Genomic DNA, 26,973 nt, shown 5'->3' with positions numbered 1-26,973 from the left:
GACAAACAAGTCAAAACCATCATCATAAAAATGTTCTGTCTTTCAGGCAGATAGTTTGTGGCTTGGACAGGACGATAAGTGTCTCCTGTCTGTGACTTCATCTGAGTTTTTGTCCTTGATCTTGGCCTTTTCTTCCCAGGTATATTTGCTAAGAATTTTATCGTGGAGTCAGAAGAGCTCTTACTGTTCGTGTCTTTACATATTTTAAAGATGAATTGAAACAGCTGACATACAAAAATCCCCCCCTGCCTCACATGCAAACAAAACATTCAAGTGTGAGGACGAAGTTTTGCTGCAGTTTTTGACCTTCAGTCACCTCCACACTTCTACTGAGACACGGTTTAGATTTTAACTGCAAGATATAGAAATGTTCACCTTCCAGAGTCACAATGTGATGTGTGCTATTATGTCAAGTGTCTCTTAAAATCATCAGATGATCTTTCACAACAACAGGTCAGACTTTTTCTTTGGCAGACTCGCTTCAGTCTGTAATGATGAAAGGAAATATGTGTTTCGGAGGTTTTTTTGTCACTTTGATTTGATCAAATTGACCAAAAACTGCTTGAGATTCAACTTGTGACCTTCCAGCTTCTTCTTTGTTTCACTCTGGCGACTCCACTGGACTGAAGTTCATCACTTCCTGAACTGAGCTTTTATCAGGAACTAGCAGTTTGCACAAGGTGGATATAAAATGTGCAGACTCCTGCTGGAAACAGCACTGCAGCATCAGTGGTGGCAGCCTTGAACAGCTGGACGAGCTTCTTAGCCCATCGGAGGGTTAACTTAGGACAAAGCCATCTTTTGGCTTTCAGTTTTGGTCAGAGGTACAGTAAAGGTTCCTGTGCTCGTTGCTTGTTGCTGTGCCGTCCTGCAGGTTGGCCGAGGTGCCGGCACAGATGAGGGTTTGCTCTGGGAGGTATAGTGTAATCCTCTTACATACAGTATTACATTCTCCTCCATCCTCCTCAGGACAAGAAAAGCAGCTGAGGCTACCAGCTTCTTCGGAAGTACGGACACTTTTCTTGTGTCCCCTCTTTTTTTCTTTTAAACCATCAGACTTACAAGTAATTTACTGATTAAAAAAAGGTCACACAATATTCACTCCACTGTGGTAGCCTATTTCTAATGATCTGCAGAGGCACATTTGAATTTTTGTATTTGATCAATCCATAATTTCTATTTTCTATCCTTTCTTGTTGTTGTACCAGAGAGAAGCCGTCTCCACTCCTCCTGAAAGCAGAAAACTGGCATCAGGTACGACCACGGAAACCACTGAGCAGTAACGGCATCAGATTTATAAGGGTCACATTTGTCTGCAAAGAAATTCACGTCCCATTTCAAGGATCACCTCCTCCAAAGTCTCCATTTTAAGAATGCATGCATCCTAATGGATAAGTGTCATTGAATGGAAACGCCCCCAGTCCTGTGAAGGCCACATCTAGGGAGGGGGGGGGTGTTAATGGATTCAGATTGCTGAGTCTCATAAATCATTTAAGTTGGACTCATCCACCACAACCGACAATATTACTGTGGAAAATGGAATTGTTACGGATATAAATATAATGCTATCTGAATCAAGTATGCACTTTTTACTTTTCATTTTAAATGACGTTTGATTCACCCGTTTTGTAAAGTTAAATTTATTTTGAGAACTTCTCCCCTGAAGGCAACACACTTTTATCGCCATGTTTAAGATGCAGATGTCACTTAGAGTAAGTTAAGTTTTTCCTCCTGCGGTGCATTTTATTCTCATCACATAGAAATATAGATTTGATCTAATTAGAAATGGATTAGTTTCTAATTATTTTCAGGAAACCCTGTTGACCGATCAGAGGAACAGCTTTAACATTTGATAACGTTTGTAAAGGGCTTTAATTATCACCCTTTCTCTTCTGTCTGATTGCATACTGATTGCTTAGTCACTTTCTAACCACTTTCAAGGCTCTGGAGGTCCTTTATACATAAAACTTTAACATCCTACAGAGGTTAATTATTCATTTTGGGGTTTTAATTCAATAATATATAATATGAGGACTGGACTGGTCAGTTTCTTAATTTAATTATACAATATTTGGTGATCATTCAGTGAGGAAAATTATAATCATTATTTAAATTAGCACAAAACCCCCCAAAGTACTTTAAAGTAATGGAAGCAGGGATCTAATTAGTAAATGCATTAAATCAGTGGGACAGACTGCAGAAGGACTGCCGGTGAGTTTACACGGGGTTGGATGGAGGTGGGTGTCGGGGTGTCGGGGGGAGGGGGTCGGGGGGGGGGGGGCAGCTGAGCCGCTGGTGCTGCGACGTCACTCCCGTCAGACCGCTGACTGACGGAGCTCCAGGCTTCACGCTCAATCTGTGGCCGGCAGCAGCAGCAGCGGTGCGGCGGAGGAGAGCAACATTTGATCGGCGTCTTCATTTCCCCCCCTCCCCTCCTCCTCCTCCTCCTCCTCCTCCTCCGCGGCTGCCTTCCTCACCGGGGCAGGGAGAACAAAAGACGGACAGCTGCACGATCACAGGCGCCACTTCCCCTTCATCTCCGACTACAAGCCCGGCTAGCTTGGATGCTCCGTTCAGCCTGCTAGCCTTTGTGGCAGGGCTGTCCATGCATCTGAGGAGCCCCTGAGCAGCCCGGGCTGGGAGAAGCCTCGCGTCTTTTTTGCACATTTTTTTTTGTTGCCTTGACAGTCTGCAAAAAATAGTCTCCGAGTGGGCAGACAGCGGCAGCCTTGTCAGCCCTCGTTGCGCAGCCAGAAAGCGGATTTCCAGCGAGGAGCATCTCCGCCCGGGCTGCTGTACGCGGCGTCGCCCGCCTGCAGCCTGCAGCCTGCAGCCTGACAGGACCGCGAAGCGATTGATGACTAATAATCTCCCCAGATAGGCTTTCTATCATGTTGCGCATCACGGCCAGCACGTTGGCAGCCGGATTGCTTTTCTTGGGATTCCTGCACAGTTTGGAAGTAATCGCTCCGGCCAGGGCTATTGATGGTAAGCAGAGCCGATTCAAGCACAACTACTGTCCTAAATGTAGTCCGTGAGTGTGTGTGCATGCTGATTACCACAGGGTCCATTGTGTGTGTGTGTGTGTGTGCGTGCGCGCGCGCGCGTGCGTTGAGCGTAGACTGTACCCTGGAGTGGAAGCAACGTGGAGGGGGATGAAACCTTTTGTTTTCTGTCTCCCACTGAATCATGTGAATATTGCAGTGACACAGCAGTGATCGCACACCCCCCCCCCCACAGTGCGCTGGATACAGGCAGCCTCACACCTCCACAGTGACATGCGGTGATTTACTTTGCAGCACAGGCCTCAGTACCTGCTGCTGAAACCACACGTTTACAGGTCAATAGAGAAGGGGAGCAGCACATAGAGGCAATTTCACACCTAGAAAAACACATCTGCAGAGCTGTAATGTCTTTCATGAGTCTTGGCTTCAGTCTGTTCAGCAGTTTTTGATGCGATGACAGCAGCTGAGCTTCTCCCTCGATCCGAAAAACTCTGTAATACTTGAATGTCTGAAGTCCGTCTGTGCTTCGTGTTGCTGCTGATGAATCCATGTCATCATCACGGTTTGTTTCTTCTCCCTCACCGCCATCAACAGGCGTGTGTGACACCGTGTACCCTCTGAATGCCAGCAGTCATACTGAGATCTGTAGGCAGATAGTGAGCTGCCCCCCCCCCTCTCCCTCCTCCCCTCCCTCCCTCCGCCCCCCTCCTACGACCTTGTGATCACACACCTTCACAAACTGGAACAACTTCTGGAAACTATTAAGCCTGGCAGTCCCACTCTGGCGTCCCTGTTTTTGCCAGGAGAGGAAAAAGGCTGTTATCAAAGAGGAGACAGATTTGTTAGATTCTTTGCAGGTGGAAAGTGTTTTTTATTTATTTATGTTTTTACATCTGGCATGTGAATGATCACTCGCCTCATGAGAGGATGGTTTTGTATGACTTTTACTGCAGGAGCACCAGTTGCTGCGAGGCTAATCACGGCTCTAGATGTGACATTTCATTAACTTCAGTCGGGCTTTTTAACAGCGTAACTGATCCGAACCACAAGCTGCATTTTGTGAGATTCGTCATCACGCCATAAATGCCCCCCACCCGCCCCCCACCCACCCCCCACCCCAGCGCCTTTGAAGTCATGTCATTTCTACTTTGGCAATCCGGTTGCCGCGAGGTTCTTAGGGAGCAAAATCCACATAAATTACCACCTTGGAGATAGATGTGGATAGCCTGCAATCACCTGCAGTCTCTCGCCTCCTCCACAGAAATGCTGCCTTTTAAAAAAAACAAAGTCTGTGCACGTCTCGATGCGCGGCTCTCGTTTTTAGTCAAATCTTCCTCCCTCCGAGTCGTATTGTGTGGATTTGATGAGTCAGCCTTGTGCAGTGTAACAGAGAAGATCGACAAACCTCAGCTCTGCTTAACAACCCACTGGGATGCAGAGGCTGCTGTGTGTCTCCAGGAAATATACTGAGATTTGTTTACAGTCGATTTGGCTTTATAGACCGAGAAATAACCAGTAGACTGATTATTTCAAAGCTGATTGGCCACTAAATGCACATTTTCTATCTAAACCAAGCAAGTAAATTGACCAATCATCAGTAGAGCCATCACAGCTCACCTCAGCCACTCTTCTTTGTTAACTGCATCGCTCCCCTTCAAACAGCTTCATAACCTTTTTTTTTTTAGGGCCTTTTTGAACCACACATACTGCTGGTAAACTCTAGTTTTTCTTTACAGGCTTTCCTTCAATGTTTTTTTTTTCATTTTTCTTTCCATTTTTCAGTCCTCTAAAGATTTCTCTCTGTGTCTCAGTGCCACTGTAAAGGCCCCCGAGGTTTACGAAGCAACCCCTCACGTTTAATTGGGTCTAAACTGCTCTTTGTTTCCAGGACGAGACCTCCGCGAACAGTCTCAACTTGTTCAGAGAGCTCTGCTAATTGGGGGCCCTGCGGTGGCGAAGGCCCCTAATGAAGGAACTCAATCGTTTCGCTCATTGAAAGTAATGTCACCGCAAAAAAAGCGAGATCACTGGCCCCTTACAAATGGACGCCGTTGTCCATCCAAGGCTTTCAGGGGTAAACACGCTCTGTAGAAAAGCGTGTTTAAATTCTCGTCAGTCATTTCGAGACTTGTTTCATTTATTAAAAACCTCTTTGTTTAAAGTAGCACGAGCTCCCTCCTTCTTAATTAACTCACCACGCAGTGATTCTCTTTTGGCTCTTTTCCCTCTGTGCACGTCTCTGCTGCGACATTTGGTGAAGGCCTTTAAAAACCGGCGCAGCATTTGGCTCAGTGGTGCGATACCGCCGTCGCAACGACATCCACGGGACCAAAAGGTTTCCACTTCACTGTTTACTGACCACCCAGAGCAGCACGGGGGACATTTGTTGGACCCTTGTGGCTGCTCACCTTGTGTTACACTTGTGCAACAGTTTACTGCAAACACCAGACGAAGGGTATATTTTAAATCTGCTATAAATATCTGGCTGAGATTAGCTCATTATATGACACACTGTAAACCAGCCACGACTGCATAACTGAGCAGCTTATCCTGAGGAAAAACAACTCGGAGGTCGGGGAAAACTCGGTCACATCGTCGCACCGACGGTTTCTGTGGCCGAACGGTCACGACGAAGTTCTCTTGTGCTCTAGGAAAAAGAAAATATTGGATTTTGAAGCTTAAATGGAGAGTTTGGCGTTTTGAAAATGTTGTGCCGAGAGGTTTGAGACCACTCTTGTATCTGTATGTTCAATGTGTTAGCTTAGCTTAGCTTAAAGATGAGACACGGATAACATGGAGGTGTCAACATTTATCCAACAGCACCTTTAAAAACAAACAGCAGCAAAGCCAGGAAGTCACTGCTTCTGGTTAAATAATCCTCCAACCACTCTACAGTTGCTTTTATACTTTGTTTTTATTTTGACAAACAAACAAGATTTATAACGCTAATTAATGAGCCGATGACAACAGCCCCCCCCCCCCCCCCACCCGATACTGGTCTGCAGGCTAGGCTAAGCTAACTGTCTCCTGGAGCTTACAAGTTGTTTACAAGTGTATGAGTGGTAACTATAAACTGTATCTTAAAGTGTTCGTAGCTTTCGGGTCTGAAAAATTAGGTCGATGCAGAAGTGTCTTGAGCTGCAATACCACCGAGTGCCACTAGAGGTCGGCTCCAGAAAGACTCCCATTCAACTTCTCTCATCAAATATGAAGTCAATAAATGTGTCCACCAGTTATCTCGGTGTTGTTAGCTAAAGTCACTCCTTCTTATTAGTTTTCCATCGGTTCATCTGAAAATAATTCCTCATTAATTTGAAAATAAGGCTGTTTTTGGGGGCGTGTCAGTTTGATTGACAGGCCTGTTGTGCAGTCAGGTTTCTGCCATCCTTGGGCGAGATCTGATGTGGGCATCTTGTATTAAAAATGTTCATACAACAGAGACATTTTTCATGAATGCGTAAAACTCTTGTAAAACTCTTGTAAAACTCTTGTAAAACTCTTGTAAAAGTTAACATCTTTCTTGCCTCACTGTTCTGAGTTCATGTGGGCAAACTTGTCTGAACAGCCCTGTGACCCACTTTCAACTGGCGACCCGCTGATTGAGATACACTATCTAGATGGAGCTATTTAGGGATGGAAGATAGTTCCTTGCTGCGTTTGGAGGCCCTTCAGAAAGAATATGAGCAGAAACCTGCTCTGGGGATGTCACCAACACGTCTGTAAGTTCATCAGCCATGTGGTCAGTATGTGTTTTATTCCAGCAACGTCTCACCAGACACCAGATGAACTCGTTTGGCTTCAAATGTTCCTTAAAATGTAAAAGTGCTGATCTGTAGCTTTAAAGATGTTTCATGAGGGAACAGGATTTGTGTCAATAGTGATGAGTTGCAGATTGCTTAATAAGTTACCTAATATAGGGGAAAGTGACTAAATGTCAAATGGAAAATTAGCTGGAGTTTTTGCAACTTCCCTTCTGCAAACACTCAGATCGTGTTTGATGCCTTAATGTCCATATTGGGACTCATAGCGCTTTACAGAAATGATTTAAGCAATGAGATTTTTAATACATAATCTTCTGCAATGTGGATATAATGAAAAGGTTAATAATAGAACAGATTGAACAGTAATGATATCAATAGTGTTGTGAAACACCAATAAGAGCTTTTCGTACTCAGCCGTTCTGATTTATTGGGAGTTGTGTTTCTGGCCGCCTGGCAGGTGTAACTTTAAGACTCTCTTTCTCTCCTTCTGTTTTGCTCTTTAGAAATTTTTTTTCCCAACAGCTTACAAAACCCACTGAGAGCAGTGAGAGTGACCTAAATCACTGAAGTTACAGGAAAACCAAAAACAATGAGCTGAAAGACGGTATGAAGCTCAGTAGAGGTCGAGCAGGAGGAGCAGAGTCTGTGCCGGTTCGTCTGGAGACTCCTTCGGCCCACGTTTGACGAATCGTAACAAGCCGGTTCTCTTGATAAACATCTCGCCGTCTGAAACTCGGACATCGTATAATTCTGCCACCCTTGCAGTGTTGTTTTCGTACCGGACAGTCTTTGGTTATATTCTGTTATTTATCGAGTCACTTAACCTTAAAGTTGGGAGACATCCGTGTTCGGCCTTTCATGCTGAGGTCAACACGAGCCCTTCGGCACCAACAGCAAACCCAACTTTAACTCCCTCTGCTGTGTCCGGGCCCATCCATGCTGTCCGCCCGCATGTCTGCAAGAGGCCACGTAGGTCTGTGGGAGGTCAGTTCTGTCATCTCTGCAGGTCTTGCAAGGAGTTTGTTGGCGATAACAAAATATAGCCAGCAAGTCCTCCAACAACTAGTCAACTGGTCAACGACCCTCAAATACGTTTCCTAAAACAAACAAAAAGATTTTGAGCTACGGAAAGATTACGATCTAATATTACAACTGGAACTTTGTTTTGCGTTGTGCGTTCTACTTCCTTTTGTCGTCATGGCAACGGTTAACACGATTGTGGTAGACTGTCCCGGTTGGAAGCGGGAAGTGAACGTTGGTCTCCGGCACCCGAGTCCGTCGCTGCATCGAATCTTCCACCCGGAAAAAAACCTCTCCTTGTTTCGTCATCATCTGAACCGCGTCACTTCTTCCGGGATTGATGACTCTGATATTTTATGTTGCACGTGACTTTGCAGTTCACGTGAAGCACCACGGAGGCCACGTCGCTGCTGCATTAAAAAGAATTGAATTTATTCAGTTTATTGATAAATTCCAATTATGTGTCTCTTGCACACATTATTGAGTTTCACTTCCAGCCGCAGGAGATTTTTGTTTAGTTTTTAAAATGATTTCAACCTTGGTTGCTCCAGCAGATACAAGTAAATTAAAAAAGGCAGCCTATTTTTAAGCATCAGGCTACAAACAAATACATTCACTCACCATTAAAGCTTCTCTTTGAGGATTTAATTTATTGACAGGAACAAATGCGTAACAGACTATTTTGAATTAATTCTCTTCTCTTAACACGCTTCACTGCAGTGCTTCCTGTTAAAGTACATTAGGGAGTTTATGCAGCTCCAACCTGGTGAACTTTTCCACAGTATGATTCGTGCAAACACTACATCTCCAGCGCCGCTCTCGCTCAGACTCCATCAGCCCCAAAGGGTCACTATTCATACCACCGTGATTTAGATTTATTTCCAAACTTCTAATCCAAAACACAAAGTACCCAGCCCTAACCTTAACATAAGCCTAATTGTAACTCTAATCCCTAAAGCAGGCATTCACCCTTCACTCTGCGGCAGAAACCTTCTCACATGACCTTTGTTGGACCCACGTTTGTTATTTCTGCCTTCAGCCTGAGCGCACACGCACACGCACACGCACACGCACACACGCACACACACACACACACACACACACACACACACACACACACACACACACACACACACACACACACACACACACACACATCATGGAGGAAACACCTTTATGGGTCAATACAGGGAAAACATGCTGGATACAATTTTCAGACTATGGATCTTCACATGTAGAAGATTTCCTACACTCAAATGTGTGTGTGTGTGTGTGTGTGTGTGTGTGTGTGTGTGTGTGTGTGTGTGTGTGTGTGTGTGTGTGCGCTTGGAAATAAATTGTTGGCTGTTTACTTCACTATTATTATCCGACACGCACATCAACACGGCATGGGACATATTTTGCAAGTGTCCCAGAGAATCTTTGTTTCGTCACATGACGTAGGCTCGCTGTGATGGAGCTTCATGTGTGTGTTGAATTTGCTGAACCGTTCATAACAATGGCTGAAATTTCTTAAAGGAAAAGTTCTGGGTAACAGGGTTATAAGAACAGATGTTATCCTACGTAACAAAAACCCAATGAACAGCAGCCCTAAAGATCATAGCTTAGCAGAGGATCTGTTAAGGAGGTTGTTCTACTGTTCTACAGAGACAGGCTAGTGCTTTCCCTTGGTGTCCAGTCTTTATGCTAAGCTAAGCTAACAGATGCTGTCTTTTTGCACACATATTTAAAGACATACTGTATACGACAGTGCTATAAGTCTTATGCAGCGTTAAAATGAGGTCGTATTCACCTTGTACACAAGACGAGTCCATCTGAACGGCGCCCTCTTGTGGTATTCACAAACTGAAAGTTCTCTCTAAGCCTCGAGTTGTTTACGAGTTCGCTGACGTTTACAGAAATGATAGAGGCCATGAAAGTAGATTTTTCGTGGGATGTTAAGCTAATATATCGTAATTGTAGTCATGGAGAGTTTGTCTTTATAAGGTAGGTAGGTAGGTAGGTATATACTTTATTAATCCCCGAGGGGAAATTTTGTCTTAATTTAACTTAGATAATAGTCTACGTCTGAGGAAAACGTTAATCTCCCCAACGGCCTCATCTTTTCCCTCTGTGTTTTTGTATTTCCTGCATTACCCCCCCCACCCCCACCCCCCTTCTCCCCTCCCCAATGTGAAAACACATTCTACACAATTTCGTCTGGGTCCATGGAACTCATGCGTCACACTGGGACTTGAAATTTGTACTGGTCTTATGAAAAGGCACTAAAGAATTTCATATAATCTTCTTTAATATGTTTCCCCCGGCAGCATACTAAGTAGGCTTAATTATCATTATTCCCCCTCTGCTGCTCCGTACAGCGTGCGCTCTGGTGGCGCTGCAGCACGGGGATTTGTCTACGCTGACTGGGTTGATAACGATGCATCGCACCTTGTGGTTGTTCTGCTTCGTCCTCACTCCGCTGCTGACTTCGATTTAATCCTTATGTGGAAGTGAAGGAGGTCGCGGCCTCCTCCCTCCCTCGCTGCTCCAACGCCGAGTCCAGAGTACAAATAGCTGTCACGGCTGATTACCACTGCGGGGTTGAGACATGGTGAAATCTCAGCCAGACATCCAAATAGCTCTTAATTAAGTTCACATTTGATTACTCTGCTTAACCTAATGTGTTCTGCCTTGCGATATCACAAAGGAGACCGACTGAGTTTTTGTTTAGATCTGACCTGTAAAAAGCAAACGGTGGAAGGCAGGTTGTTATTGACCGCACGACGAAGCCCCGTTTCACTTGCCAGCTATTGTCCGACGTGCCCACGGTCCTGTTGTTAGCTCTCCTCAGCCTCTAAGTTCGTGCGTGACTCGCACTTACAAGGACTTACAAACACAGACTGTCAAAGGAGCGCACAAAACATGGCTTCAAAGTATGACTGAATCGCATGTCGAGCCATAAGGTGAACAGCCGAGCGAGTGTGCACCAAGCGGCGGCCAACAGTGACGTCACCCGTTGGTTTGGGAACGTTATGAAGCTTCGAGTCGCCATCTTGCGAGTTTGGTTCGGAGCAGAAAGTGACCATATTTGGACGAGCTGGGGGAGGAGCCAGCGGTGGATCTGACTGATCTGATTGGAAACCGGATGATACTATGCCCCGCCCACCAATAGCTGTAACCTGACTGCACCACAGGCCTGTCAATCAAACAGACATGCCCTCCCCAAAAAGCTTTTTAAGCTTATTTGCGAATTAATGAGGGATTATTTTCAGATGGACCTCCAGAAAACTAATAAGAAGGAGTGACTTTAGCTAACAACACCGAGATAACTGCTGGACACATTTTATTCACTTAGAATTTGAATGGAGAAGTTGAATGGGAGTCTATGGCACCTGAGGCTTTTTGGAGCTGACCTCTAGTGGCACTCGGTGGCATTGCAGATTAAGGCACTTCTGCTTTGGCCTCATTTTTCAGACCCGGAAGCTACGAACACTTTTATATAGTTTTATAAACGGTGTCCACTCAGAAGTGTCGCCACACCCTCTTTTGTATTTCAATTTTTTAAAACGTGGATGTGGTGATTTAAACGTGAACATTTTTTGTGCTCTATTCTTGGTGCTAATCCGTATTTAATTACCGTCTGAATTTTTGTTCTCTCCTATCCCATTTGGTCACCACTGACTAGACTTTTACAGCTCCTCCAAACCCTGCCGGAAAGGTTTATTTAAGAGGCACAGCCGCCGGGGCCTCTTTTTCTCTGTTTTGTGACATGACAAATTGGAAAACTTTTTTTCCCTCCCTCTACCTTCTTCTCACTCTCTTCCATTACAAAACCCTGAAGCGTTCCTGCCTCGGCTGTGGAGGTGGATGAAGAGGTGGCAGGCCGCAGCCAAACAGGCCAACATGCTCTTCCCTCATTTTTGGTTCTTAGCAGAACCGTAGGTCAGTCAGAAGGTCGACAAAATAAACCCGTGTCCCCTTCTCTGTCCTGCATGAATTCCTTCATTTCTCTTGTGGCTGTTTGCTGTCCAATTACAGGCCAAAGTTGATGTTGTGTCGTCTCAGTTTCGACAGGAAGTTCATCGGGGTATTGTCTGCGTGGGGTTGGAGTTTCTGAGAAAAAAACACCAATATGATTGCGTTATCTGAGTTGTTTATCGTTGATGCCCTGCAGCATATCTCATCTTTTATTTTTGATTCAATGTTAAACTAGCTGTGTTGCTGTTTTTTTCCGAGTCTGTGGCTCCTAGTAAAGATAAAGTGCAAATCAAGGTTTTGCCAAGTGGGCGTCAGGGTTGAGATTGATTCCGCTCAACTCGAGTTGTTTATCTTGCCCTCAGATAAACCTCCCCTCTCCAAAATATTTGAAAACGTAATGAAGCTTTATCTTGCATAGCACTGAAAAGAATCCGGGATAACAGAAGCATTTTCTCCACTTGAGAAACCATCGAAGTAAGTATTTTATTTGTGCGAGAACACGCAGTCTTCAGTAGACTAAACTCGGTACATTTCCCATCAGACATTTCAACACTCTGTGAGCATTTTAGATAACTTCACTATGCATTTGCTTGAGCCAACACACCCACCTGGTGCTTTTCTGCTGCCTGCCAGCTTTATTATGCTCAGTAGTTCTGGATGACTCGGTAGCAGTAACGAAGCCTCGGCAGCCAGAGAACATCACCTCCTGAAATCAGAGCAGCTGTAGCTTCCTGAAGTTTGGTTGTATGTACAGTTGTAAAGGAAAGCAGATGCTGTCATTAACTTTATGTAAGAACAAAATACATTATCAAAATACACAATATTTCACATTAGTCTTACTGACATTGCAGAAAAAAACCGTCAAGGAAAATCCCATTTCTACAGAGCCAGGTAGATTCCAGGGTTGTGTGATAACATTCAACTAATCATTCACGGTGTTCATGTAAAATAGTATTCCACAAATGAGCATGGCAGCGGCTCGGTCAGTTCAACACACCGGTGCAGACTCAGAATCTCAACAACTGTTAAATGTATTTTTCTTGAATTTTACTTCTTCTGATATTTGTAGTTTGGAGTTAAATGTCTCAACAATCATGATTGGCCATATTTGGACGAGCTGGGGGAGGAGCAAGCAGTGGATCTGACTGATCTGATTGGAAACCCAATGATACGACATCCCTCCACCCGATAGCCGAAACCTGACTGCTCCACAGGCCTGTCAATCAAACAGACACGCTCCCCAAAAACAGGTCTTTTTGAGGCTTATTTTCTAATTAATTACGGGATTATTTTCAGATGGAACTCCAGAAAACGAATAAGAGAGAGAAGTTGAATGGGAGTCTATGGAGCCGGAGGCTTTTCGGAGCCGACCCCTAGGGGCACTCGGTGGTATTGCAGCTGAAGGAACTTCTGCATCGGCCTCATTTCCCCTCGGGGATTAATAAAGTGTATAAAATCAAAATCAAAATCAAATCATTTTTCAGACCTGTCCCCTTTTATATCCAGTCTATGGCCGAATACTCATGACTTTCCCATCAGCCTCAGCTGTACTTTGTGTCTAGTTTCAATAAGCAAATGATAGCATGCTAACACGCTAAACTAAGCCCATAAACTTTAGATTTACTTATCATCAGGTTGATAAAGCAAGCAGTGTTGTACCAAAGTTCAACCTCACAGCTGCAGACTCTCCATCTTGTTTACTAATCGGTAAATCCGGGTTTGTCCATGGGAGGTCATGACACTCGGTTAGTTACAGACCGGCGGCCTTGGAGCTGCTACAAAAGGTCCTGCTCATGGACGCTCAGATTGCGTCTGTCCAGTGGAAGGAAGGTCTCCTTACACGGCCATCTTTGAAACCGCTCGAGCTTTCTTTCAGCACCTCTGTTGACAGTCTTTTATGCCCGCCTTCCCCCTCAACCTCTGCTGAGTGGTGCGATGAGGCTGCAGCCTCAGTGTCTGCTGGAGCTTTGTAGTGCCCTGGTTGATCTCAGAGGGCAAGCCTCCAACTTATTTATAGCTTTGCTGTGGGTGTTTGGAGGAAATGGTGCTGTGGCTTGTGTTTGCCTCGGGAGAGGAGAGGAGTCTTCCTCCCGACCAGATGGGGCTCATCTTGGAGGAGCAGCAGACAGTGGCTGGGTGCGGAGGGCAGTGGATTTGTAATGCGGCCCAAATGGCGGCGACCCAAAGCATTTTCACACAGCCTCCGCTTTGGTAAACACACAGGCAGCTCATTGATAGCATGTGTGACATTCCTCCATCCCGTCTCAACGTCCCAGCTCAGTCTGTTCTCAGATCTCCGGCCCGTCCCCAGCTGAGAGGGCCCTGCCCCCCTACCAGTTGTAGTTCACTACCCACTCTCCATTTGCTCTCATGGCTGCAACCCCATCTAATTCGCTCTCTTATGTCACCCTGCGCCATCTGTTTACGTTTTTGCTTCTCTTTTCTCTGGAGTACAGCTTTCATTTATTCTGTTTAAACCTGGATACAGAACCAGACAAATCCAGACTCACCCGCTGACGGCTTTCACGGCTGAAATTACAACGGGTTTCAACATTTGTTTCTAGAGATCAGAGGGTTATACCTCACCTGACACGCAAATATACCTTTATAATGCTTCTGCAAGATGTCTGTTCTATGGGGCTGGGCTTAAAAATAATAATTTCTGATTCAAATCGATCTTCACTTGAATAATCTCAGATCGATCTTTTGGCCACATGACATTTGAGTTTTAACGACTTCCTCGCCTCCAGCGCTAAATTTAATGTGTGGACTCATGTGAGAGGTCTGTGGAGAGCAGAGATTCTTCTGATTCGAATGATATGACCCATTTTAAGCCGGTTCTGTAAACCGCTTTGTCAGACCACCACTGAACAAACAAAGTCTCACCGTCCAGAAACGATCCATCAAAATCCCAACGGTCTGGTTTAGTCAACAAAGGTCCAGTAAATCCAACCCAGTAAAGTATTTAGTCCAAAACACATTATTACGTCAATAATACACACAAAATGTCCTGGCAGGCCTTCATAGTTTCCTACAGTGTGAGCAGTAAAGTCAGATAGTGTCTTTATGCTGCTGGTTTGATTGACATCTCACTGAGCCAATAGGAGCTTCCATATCCTGTCTTCAGCCTACAACAGCCAATTAGAGTCTGTATCGAGCAGATCCAGCCAGTCGGAAGTCACACTGGCGATGATTGACGCTTTGTATAGCCAATGAGATTCTAATCACGTGTATATGTGGCTTCAGTGGGCGGGGCTTATACCAGGAAGAAAGAGTATCTTGTTGTTGTTGAATAAAAGATGCATTAATGTAACTGCTTTGGGGTTTATTCTTAATGTAAACATTGAGATTTTTTAATAATGCACTATGTTAGAGGGTTCTTTGTACAATTTACAGAATCAGTTCTTCATATCCAAGAAAAATTGGTATTGTAACTATAAAACTAAACATATGCAATTGATATCGAAACAAAAATCAAATTGACCTTGTGAATCAGAATTTAATCGATTTGGGAACTCAGTGGCAAGAAAACCTTCACTGCACTTCATTTACTGCAATTATAAATTTTGTTTCTGATTTACCATCCAAGTAAAATGATTTGATTTGTGTTGTTTGTACAAAGAAACCGCAAAATGTCATTCATTGTTAATCACGATCTGCCACTTGGAATGAAAAATAAAGTCTGTGGGAAGAGAAGAAAGAAACGGCCAAAGAGAAAACCGTTCTAATGATTTGTGACTGTATATTTTGTGTTTGGGATTGGATGACCTGAGACTGACTTCCATGGCGGGTGTGAACACGGCCTTTTGTCTCCACTCTTCCCTCTCTACCTTTTCCCTTCCACCGCTTCACCTTCAGCGAGCTCCACTCTCGACCTCCGTCCTCCTCCGCCCGCCAGCAGCAGCAGCAGCTTGCGGCCGAGTCGGAGGTGGGCGTGAACTCCTCCCGCAGCCGTTATTGGACGTGGAGTTAACGGCATGTCGAGTTGGAGCATGTCAGACAATAGACGCAACCAGCCGCCTCCTCTGGCGTGGAGTTGATACCTGTAAACAAACAAACAAATAAACATGCTCTTGCACAGCAAAGAAGTGGAATGAGAAGCAAAGAGGAAACGCTTTATCGCAAGCCTGGTTGCAATTTATGAATAATTCATAACCTTGTGAGAGAGAGAGAGAAAAAGACACACACACACACACACACACACACACACACACACACACACACACACACACACACACACACACACACACACACACACACACACACACACAATGATCGCGGGGAGAAGTGGGGAGTGTGTGTGTGAATGTGCTGCAATATGTCAGGCTGAATTCATGGTATTTAGGTTGAGCCCCACTTCGAGATTCCTTTCGCCGCTGGACTTTGGAGGCTAGCTTTACATGTAAATACAGTCATCCTGTTTATCCTGCTTTATCCCATCATCCACCCCTGCTCTATCTCATGCTCCCCCTCCACCCCCTCTCCCCCACCAGGGCTCCTTCGTCACACCGTATGCCAAAATAATCCACAAGTTAGAGCACGGCCAACATCCACCCATTTGTGGTGCAGGGCTTTTATATTTTGAGCCCAAGTCGCTGACTTACAGAAATCCGTCTTTACTCGACACTGAAATAACAGTAAACATGTAAATGATTGGTCATGCCGGCGGGCTGAGGAGGGAGGGTTGATTCAGAGAGGCAACGTTACCAAAGATGTTGGAAGAAAAACCCCCAAAGACCGCTGATGTTCAACGTAATGACCAAATCCTCACGATCAGAGGAACTCGTTGGGTTTCTCTCTGTAATACTGCTGTTAACGCGCCCTGATTGAATTATGTTGGGATTCGGCGCAATGCAAATAAAATTCAACTGAATTGAATTGAACTCAATGACATCAATAACAGCTGCCAGAAAACTGTTTGCCAAAGAAAAGGCACGAACTCAAATGATCGAAAAAAAAAACCCATCATCAATCGCCGATGAATATTGAAACACTGAAATATCAACGAGTAAAATTCACGTTGAGGTTTCCTGTTTCCGCTCTCAGTCAAATGCTGTTTTTCTTAATTCATATTATTTTAATGAATAATACAAATTTAGAACAATAGCGCTTCATGAAAGGCAGCTCAATTACTTTCTTGTATTATGCTAATGATTTATCACCATGCTAATGTACAGCCACAGTATGACATGTCGCCTGCTGTTGAGCCTCATCAATAAAAACTAACAGTAAAGTATAATTTTCTTATAAGTACTTCAGTGCTGTAAAGCTTCGACTGCGATAAACAGCCTGAAACTGAAGCCTGCGGTGTGTTGATCCACAAGGAAGCAGCACGTGTGTGTGAAGACTAGTTTGAATGCACCTTTAGTCTCGGGGTTGAGTTTCACAAAGTTATGTATATTTATGTGTTTATGTTGAATGTTATTCCTCCTGCTGATGAAGAATATTAAAATATACTTCTGTAATTTATTTTGTAATGACGTAACAAATACAAATTTATTTTTTGCATTCAACTCCTCAAGACTGGCAACAATAAATCCAGTCGGTTCAGTTTTACAAGAGATGTTTGTAAATGAATGTGCACGCAAAATGGAGGACAATTCACTAGTGCTGTCTCCGTCTAAGTCTCCATTAATCCCTGCTCTTCTTTTCTTTTCTTTTCTTTTCTTTTCGTTGCAGTTGCAGCCGAGTACCTGCTGAATGAAACACGGCTCCAAGGCTTAGGTCAGTGTTTACATCTTACAGTCAACATACCGAGAATACATGTTTCCTTTATTTTCTTTTGTCACCTGTTCGTCAGGTGTCATGTTGTCTTTTAGCTGCACTGAAATAGATGAAGACACAGCAGTCTTTCACTCCCCCACCCCCCCACCCCCTGACAGCAGTGCTAAATAAGACAAGTCACCCCTCAGCAGTGAGGTGTTGCATCGAGCCCGGCTCACCTCGAGCCTCCCCTGAATGACTCAGCTTTTTTTCCTGTGTGTGTGTGTGTGTGTGTGTGTTTTGAGGACTTGAATGAGTGTGGGTTTGAATATATCCGTTTGGCTGTGGCTGGAGTGGGCCGTTTTGGATCGAAAGGGGAAGCGGGTGATAGAGGGGTGGAGGCGGAGGAGGAGGGGGGGGGGGCGCAACACACCGAACAGGATGTTCTTTGATATCCTCCAGACCTGCTGCATCGCTGCCATCGGCCTGGGAACGCTGACCTGGATATGTAGTTTCAGCAAAGTTTATGGAAAGCTTCTCCTGTGTGTGTGTGTGTGTGTGTGTGTGTGTGTGTGTGTGTGTGTGTGTGTGTGTTTTTTTTGTGTGTTTATCTATTCCCCTTCATCAAAGCAGAACCTTTCCAGAACCTAATTAAGGCCAGTGAGGGCGACTATTGACTCGGCACACAACAGATTCTGCTTGCTAATGAGACCTCAGCAAATAAAGATCACCGACACAAGTGGAGCTGCTTTTCCTCTCACAAATCTTTCCATTTGTTTTTTTCACTTTTTACCTTTGTGTCTGTTTTCAGCCCCGAGGAGCTGCAGCCCGAAGCAGTTTGTGTGCAAAGATGGGGTGACGTGCATCTCGAAGGGCTGGCGCTGCGATCGGGAGAAGGACTGCCCCGACGGCTCTGACGAAGAGCCTGATGTTTGTAAGTCTTTCAAACACGCCGAGTTTTAATGCTCCAAAAGTTTGAATCCTAATAAATCATGCTTCAACTTATGATCCGGCTGCAGCTGACGAGCGCAGCAGAATACATTTTAGCTGACAGTAAACTATACAGAGATGGATAGATGGGGTTCGGAGAGGAAGTACTTCACAGCATATTTAGATCAATATATTATTATTATATATATATGCACCACCAGTCCAGTGAGTTTAGGATAGTTATTTCTTCACATCTAGTGCAGAGATGTTACTCCACCAAATTTTTGCTCAGTCAACTCTGTGATTTCTCCTCCTGCTCACCTCCTTTGATAAATAAGGGCATGTCAGGCAGAAAGTATTTTTACTTTATAGCTGAGTGTTATGCAAACAATTATTGTCCAATAGTTTGGTCCAATACTTCACGATGTAATTCAAGAATACTGCAGCGGGTCCAGAATAAAGCAGCGCGTGGAGCTTTGTCAAAGTTAAAGTCAAGTTTATCATCAATCCACCATAAGACATACAGAGAGATCGAAATATTGTTTCTCACAGTCCCACGGTGTGCAAAATATAAAGATAAAACAAGAAAAGTATAAATATGTAACAATAAAACAGACAACAACCACTGTGATGCTGAACTGCAGTATATATGTACAGTGGTGTGAAAAAGTGTTTTCACCCTTCCTGATTTCTTATTTTTTTGCATGTCTGTCACACTTAAATGTTTCAGATCATCAAACAAATTTAAATATTTGTCAAAGATAACACAAGTAAACACAAAATGCAGTTTTTAAATGAAGGTTTTTATTACTATGGGAGAAAAACAATCCAAACCCACATGGCTCTGTGTGAAAAAGTGTTTGCCCCCTCCTGTTAAAACATAATTTACAGTAACTGTGGTTTATCACACCTGAGTTCAATTTCTCCAGCCACACCCAGGCCTGATTACTGCCACACCTGTTCTCAATCAAGAAATCACTTCAATAGGACCTGCCTGACAAAATGGAGTAGACCAGAAGATCCTCAGAAGATAGACATCATGTTGAGATCCAAAGAAATTCAGGAACAAATGAGAAAGAAAGTAATTGAGATCTATCAGTCTGGAAAAGGTTCTAAAGCCATTTCTAAAGCTTTGGGACTCCAGAGAACCACAGTGAGAACCATTATCCACAAACGGAGAAAACATGGAACAGTGGTGAACCTTCCCAGGAGCGGCCGGCCGACCAAAATTACCCCAAGAGAGCAGCGACGACTCATCCGAGAGGTCACAAAAGACCCCACGACAACATCCAAAGAACTGCAGGCCTCACTTGCCTCAGTTCAGGTCAGTGTTCATGACTCCACCAGAAGAAAGAGACTCGGCAGAAATGGCTGCATGGCAGAGCTCCAAGGCCAAAACCACCGCTGAGCAAAAAGAACATTAAGGCTCGTCTCATTTTTGCCAGAAAACATCTTGATGATCCCCAAGACTTTTGGGAAAATACTCTGTGGACTGACGAGACAAAAGTTGAACTTTTTGGAAGGTGTGTGTCCCGTTACATCTGGCGTAAAAGTAACACCGCATTTCAGAAGAAGAACATTATACCAACAGTAAAATATGGTGGTGGTAGTGTGATGGTCTGGGGCTGTTTTGCTGCTTCAGGACCTGGAAGACTTGCTGTGATAAATGGAACCATGAATTCTACCGTCTACCAAAACATCCTGAAGGAGAACGTCCGGCCGTCTGTTTGTGACCTCAAGCTGAAGCCAACTTGGGTTCTGCAGCAGGACAATGATCCAAAACACACCAGCAAGTCCACCTCTGAATGGATGAAGAAAAACAAAATGAAGACTTTGGAGTGGCCTAGTCAAAGTCCTGACCTGAATCCTATTGAGATGCTGTGGCATGACCTTAAAAAGGAGGTTGGTGCTGGAAAACCCTCCAATGTGGCTGAATTACAACAACTCTGTAAAGATGAGTCGGCCAACATTCCTCCACAGCTGGAAAAGACTCATTGGAAGTTATCGCAAACGCTTGATTGCAGTTGTTGCTGCTGAGGGTGGCCCAACCAGTTTTTAGGTTTAGGGGCAAACACTTTTTCACACAGGGCCATGTGGGTTTGGATTGTTTTTCTCCCTTAATAATAAAAACCTTCATTTAAAAACTGCATTTTCTGCTTACTTGTGTTATCTTTGAATAATATTTAAATTTGTTTGATGATCTGAAACATTTAAGTGTGACAAACATGCAAAAAAATAAGAAATCAGGAAGGGGGCAAACACTTTTTCATACCACTGTATATATAAGTACAACGTAGAGCGACCTCTGTCTTGTAGGTTGAGAAGTTACGTCACTAAAGTGCACGAACGTCGAAGTGGTTTTCATGAGGAACATAAAAAACCGATGTTTTAGTGCAGATGCAAGTAGAGAACAATGGATCCATTATTCCAAATATTTATATAAAAGTTCACATAATTACTAGAGAAAGACAATCAGCTGTAAAAAATGTTTTTGTTTGTTTCACTTTACCAAGATCCAAGACTACTTTAAACAAACAAAACTTTTATCTACCAAAAGAAAATGCTGATTCATTCTACATTCATATAACATCTATAGCCTGTCAGTGCAGAATATGATCTTTTTACGACGTGGGAATTATGTGAATAATCAACAGGTGACGTATCCAAGTGAGAAATTGTTGCAGAAATTGATGGTCGATTTTTAAAAAACATCTTTTCCCGTATCAAGAGTATGCTAATATGTTAGCACCTGATCCCTTCAAACCAGCTCTAAAAACAGTTGTCTGCTAACAGCCTGAGATTGATCAGCTGCTAGATTTATTTGGCTCACCACAGCAAACTACAGAAAACAATCAGATGTTCTATACTGATAGAAGGGAGACCGGCCGCTCTGCCATTAATCAGCTCTGTCATGCCCAATTAGCAGATCTACAAAGTTTGTCTTTCCCTGGAAGCTGTGATTTCCCGTTGCACTCGGAGCCACAGAGGATGCAGTCATGACACAAAACCAAACAGAAAGTAATAAAACAACAACACAAAAAACAAACAAAAACCAGCCACGATCTCAAAGTCCTCATTAGAGGCTGAGATGCTTTGAGGCCGAGTCCTCGTGGAGGGGATGAAAGCAGCAGTGTCTTCCTGCTCTAAAATGCCTGTAGTTTTCTGAGAGGATGGAGGGCTCTGGGTGGGGGGGATGGAGGGGGGGGTAGGGGTGGTGTGTGTGTATGTGTGTATATATATGTGGGGGTGGGGGGGTGTTTTCGGAGGGGCTGACCTGGGAGAGCGTGAGCAACTGGGAGGCCACGATGGAGAGCTGCAGTCTAGACACAGGAGACTGTATGAGAGTAAAGGTCTGGAAGTCATTAGAGACGCGCCCAGAGCAATGGAGAAACCTGCTGTTTTTCACAACCTGCACCCCCCCCCCCGCCTCCTTCCCCCTCCCTCCTCCTTCTGCGACTCTATCTGAAACAGAAACAACAGTGACTCCATCCCTCTGTCTCTTGCGACTCCCTCAGTGCCAAACTCTTTAAAAAACAACAGCAGTGTCAGAACCGAAGCGGCGCAGCGACACGACTCTCATCGTGTCCGAGTGGAAAAACCCAGAGAAGTGAGTCAGACGGGGACAAGACACGCCAGTCCTTATCTTGGCTTTCGTACCATTTGGGTGTTTATGCTCAAAGTTCAGATTGTTTAGACTGTTCCTGAGAGGTTCTAATGAAGCTTTTCCTCTTCAGACGGTTAAACACTCGGTCAGAGTGGTTTTTAGGAGGAATTGTGGGCGCCCTGTTTGGATTTAAAGACAAACCTGGTTATATTCTGTAGTTTTCTTTTTGTCAACGTGTCATGAAAAGAGCATTGATGCTACTAGAAAAGATGACCAAAGCCTGATATAGCTCATTCCTCAGACCTCCATTGTTGTGCAGATAAACACGGGCCACACTGTTGTGCAGGGTGACATGGCTGCTGTAGGTTCTTACTGCTATCCCTGTAATTAGTTACCAAATCTGCCAATCACAAGAATCCCCAACAAATGCACTATTTACATGTGTTTGAGCAACCGTTGCTAACTTTGTTATTAACCTTAAATTAACTCTTAAAAAAAAAAAAAATCCAATTAAATACTCTATTTGTGACCTGATTTTAAAGTAGGGAGCCACAAACAAGCTGGAAAGGCAGAAAGTAATCTATTTTTCAGTTTTATTGATCCGCTTGAGATTCATACATATTTTACCTGTTTGAAGATCCAAAATGAATCTCATTGAAAAGAGCCAATTAAAACAAAATAAACGGTCAAATTCCTCATAATTACATTGAAGATGTATTAATTGATTCACAAAATCAACTTGAAGCCTCGTTATGATCCGCAACCGTTCGTTCTGTCAGTTGCTGCATTAATACACTCGACACTTGCACACCTGCATTATTTCAAATTAAAAGCCCAACAGCAGTTTTATTAGAAATTTGTTGCTTTTGGGCTTTTTGTGGAATTGATTGACAACTACAAATATATGATTTAAGTTTGCTGGAACCACAACAGTATAATGGCGAGTTCAGACCTTTGGTACACATCTTTCCCATCCTTTTAGATGTTTTCAGTTTCTTTGTAGTTTTAAAGCATCCAATTAAAACAAAATGCCATTCAGAAAAAAGTTACAGAATATTGTGTTTCTTGGTGCAGAGCACATTCTCTAATGATAAATCAAGCTATTTAAACCCACATTTCTCATCTGGAGAGAGATAAAAACCATTTTACAGACATGCGTCCCCGACTGTACACCAACCGTACACTAACACGTCGTTTTATTGTTGTGATAAATGTGCTCTTTGTGAAGGGGTCTTTGCAGATGCTGCCGGTTGAAAGATGCATGAGGTGGTTTATGTATTCACTCGTGTGGACTGGGCTTCACAGTGGCCTTTGTTGGGGTGCCGGCTATTGCCAGTGAAGTCAGCCACTGTCCAGTGCAGCTGCTTTGCCCCGCTGTGTAACCCCCACAATGCAGTTCTTTGTACCGCGGGGTGCTGGGTCAGACCGGCATAGAGGGATACTGAGAGAGGAAAACAAAAACAAAACGCTTGTCTGGGTTTAGGATTTATATGTAGAACTTTGATTTTCTAATCAATGAACAATCGAAAGGCGTCTAGTGAAGGTGGATGTGAGGAGCGCTCGTCTGGCTCGAAGCCCTCAGGTAGGGTGTCGGCTCACGTCCCTAAAACACAGGAAGTGTGTAACGCTGAAATGATGTCCCCCCCCTGCCTCCGGCCTATAATAAAGGCGCTTTTACTGACAGTTCTCATCTAGGCTGCAATTAGCTTTATAGGAGATGAAACAGCCACTTTAAGAGAGGAAAACATCATCTTTAATGATGCGACGTGCGTCTCCCCGACTCATCAAAAGAAATGAAAGACTACTAACATAAATTTAGAGTTTTATTCTTCATCTCAAATCTCAGATCCAAAGCAGTTGTGCATGACATAATGGGGCTCATTGTTTTGCGTATATATTTGATCAGTTAGTGTCACTTACTAGACAGCTGACGGTGGAGCACCCTGTTTGATCCTGTCACCGTCTCCTCAGAGGGGCCGCCGCCGCCTATTAACACAAATAACCTCCACTCAACATGAAAGAGTCTCTCGCCTCGCAGCACCTCCTTCCTACAAGAACCTGCTGCAGGTGTCGCCGAGGACACAATCAGCTCTCCCCGTCTCCACTTTGATGTTTAGTCAACTTTCTAATTTCTAAAACAGGTCATATGTAATAACGTGCTTTTTCACCATGTTACATCATACTTAAATCTTACGTTTGAACTTGTTATTCTACAAGGTGAAGATATAAATCTTTACTTCAATGCATTCAAAAACCTCAAACCTTGATTTGACTTTTTTCCACCAGTTGGAGAACATGACATCGCTTGTAAAGTCGTTACGACAAGTGTGACAGTATTCACTGTTTACACATCATGCAGATGAACATTGGCTCCCATTTAGAGCAAATGGAAGACTGATATTTAACTTTAAAATTTATTTTTTATCTGCTAAATATTTTTTTTCTTGATAGTCTTGAAGTTTAGTTGGTTAACTAAAGGTTTTCCTTTAAAAACATACATTCTGCTGTTAAATATATTGTTAACGAGAACACTTGGACGGTTGAGTTCAGAACCAAAACAACGTACTGAAAAATGCTAAAATGCTTCATCGAGCTGAAGGGATAGTTGATGATGAGGTCTTTTTGTTTTTCTCCATCGCTTAGATTGAGCTAAACTTTAGCTCGGACGTACAATATATATATATATATATATATATATATATATATATATATATATATATATATATATATATATATATATATATACAGTTATAAATGTTTTAGCTTGTACGTCAAAGAAGATCCCAAAATGAGTCATTATTGACACGTAACATTAGCATGTCGCACAGACGTTGTGTTTAGATGCATGTGCACTGCTTTGCAAAACGTTTTAGGCAACTCTGTAAAAATGCTGCAAGGTGGCGATGTTTTTGAAAATAATACAACAAGTACTGTGTTGTTGTTTTTTTTAAATGTATTTATTTTTTAAATGTACACAAAGTGCTGTTAACATTACAAAAATAAAAATGGAATCATTATAAAGTTTGACCACCTTTTAAAACAGCAGTAGTTGTAGTTCTTCCAGGTACCTGCAGGGCGCTTGTTTAGACATCTTGGAGAACTTGGAGTTTCTCTGGAGATGTGAGCTGTTAGATTTTGTTTTGCTTCTGTTTAGTCCCAGACTGCCTCCATGAGATCAGACCATCTGCTGCTGTTGTCATGCTGCAGGATCAGTTTAGGACCCAGCAGACAACTCCCTGATGATATTACATGATGGAGAAGATTTCGCAGCACTGAGGAAATCACTGATTCTGCCTGAACTTGTTAAACGTTTCCAAACATGCGAGGAGCTCGAAACTCATCCTCCTAGTTTGGCGAACAAACTGCCAAATAAGTCCTGATTTGAAGAGTCAGAGCACGCGATGCCGTTTCTCTGCTCAGCAGTTCTCGTGTTTTCGTGCATTGCGGCGTCTTGCGGGTTTGCTTCCACATCGGAGGAATGTATATTCTGTAAATAAACTATTTCAGGGTGTGGTGAGGCCGACGGGATCCACCAGCTTACCAGTTGGCCATTTTTAGATGAGGAGCTGAGGCCGGGGTGGTGCTGGCCCCCTGAAGCCCGGCACTGTGTTCAAGCCAAGAAAAGCGTGTTAGGGATTTTAAATGTGAAAAAAAGACCATTATGTAATCCCAGCAGGGCTCTTCGCAGAAGGGGGCGGGGCCAGAGGCGGGGCCGAGCCTCAGACACAGAACCAGAGGAGATTCGGTGCATGAGGAGAAGGACGAACGTAATAATAATATGATCATGTGGGTCAATTAGACCCCCGCACTGCGTCTCCAAGGTACACACGCACACACACACACACACACACACACACACACACACACACACACACACACACACACACACACACACACACACACACACACACACACACACACACACACACACACACACACACACACACACACACACACACAGATGCTGTGCACCTGGCTTCACCCTCCGGCTCCTCTAAACCACCTGCGTCTGATTTGCAGCAGTAATAAATGGCTCCATCCTGGAGACAGCCGGTTCATTATTGAACACGCAGCTTGTCTTTTGCAGTGGTTGTTTAGCTTCGGTCTCTTCCATTGTCCTCTTACGATGATGATTCCCCCCTTCCACCTCCCTCCTCACCCTCGGGCCTTTCCTTTCATTTGCATATCTGTTTCCCCATGCGATAATTAGTCGTCTGTCCTGATGCTCTGCGAGACAAATGAGAAAGACTGTCTGGAAAAAAAAAAAAAAAAAAAAAAAAAAAGAGGGCTCAGTTGTTAATTTGTAATGATTAAAGTTAGTTTCCTGCTTTTCTGAGGCTGAGCCAAGAAAACGGACTGAAATGCCTCTCGGGTGTGTCTCCTTCTTCTTGCATCTTTTACAGGAAGTTTTAAGTTGATCTGTGGACCATCGAGAGGTGAACAAATCACAAAAATGAGGCTTTTCAATCTCAGCTAAGAATCTTATTCATGAAGCAGTAATTCTATATTCTTTCTTTCAACTCTGTGTTTGTAAAAATGAGACTGAAACTAAAACTTGTGTCCTTTTAAAGCCGAAGGAAGCAGGTGTTTGTAAGGTTAATCTCACCGCTTTTCCTTCTTTCATAACCAACACCGCTTCAGGTTGCATCGATTTATTTGGTCGTGGATATCTGCTGCCGTGGTCCCGGTTGTACGGTACGAATCCTGCCATTTACCCCGCTGATAGAGCTGTTTGCTCAGCGGTCGCTCTGCCCCCCCCCCTGAAGGAGCAGCGGTGGTGCCGGTGTGTTTGGAGAAGGCTCAGTTTGTTGTGCTTTGCGAGAGAGCTAGATTTAGCCTTCCTGCTTTGCTTGTCAGCCTGCCAGCCTGCCAGCCGGCCCCAAAAATCCCCCCCCCCCCAAGAAGGACTGAAAATGTTGATATCTTGGAAACAGGGGAAGGGATCGAGCAGAGAGAGCCAAAGATCCAGACAGCCAGAGAGGCCCTCCGC

The 26,973-nt window shown here is 43.9% G+C and overlaps 1 protein-coding gene across 4 annotated transcripts in view; it reads left to right on the top strand.

Annotated features, from left to right (window-relative positions):
• The first annotated feature begins 2,332 nt into the window (after positions 1 to 2,332).
• Positions 2,333 to 26,973, top strand: part of LOC138626848 (low-density lipoprotein receptor-related protein 1-like) — a 102,371-nt gene continuing 77,730 nt past the window's right edge. For all 4 annotated transcript variants that reach the window (XM_069708834.1, XM_069708818.1, XM_069708826.1 and 1 more), the window contains exons 1-3: positions 2,333 to 2,988; positions 17,426 to 17,470; positions 18,261 to 18,383. In XM_069708834.1, the coding sequence (XP_069564935.1) occupies positions 2,892 to 2,988; positions 17,426 to 17,470; positions 18,261 to 18,383 (265 nt within the window). In that variant the 5' untranslated portion in view covers positions 2,333 to 2,891. The remainder of the gene's footprint in view (positions 2,989 to 17,425; positions 17,471 to 18,260; positions 18,384 to 26,973) is intronic.

Source organism: Brachyistius frenatus, unplaced genomic scaffold (genome assembly GCF_029030835.1).
Source record: "Brachyistius frenatus isolate BFR_SWC_R1_liver_20210118 unplaced genomic scaffold, ASM2903083v1 Contig_4, whole genome shotgun sequence".
Classification (NCBI taxonomy): Eukaryota; Metazoa; Chordata; class Actinopteri; family Embiotocidae; genus Brachyistius; species Brachyistius frenatus.
The sequence above is the reverse complement of the archived record's forward strand: the minus strand, read 5'-3'. Positions and strand labels throughout refer to the sequence as shown.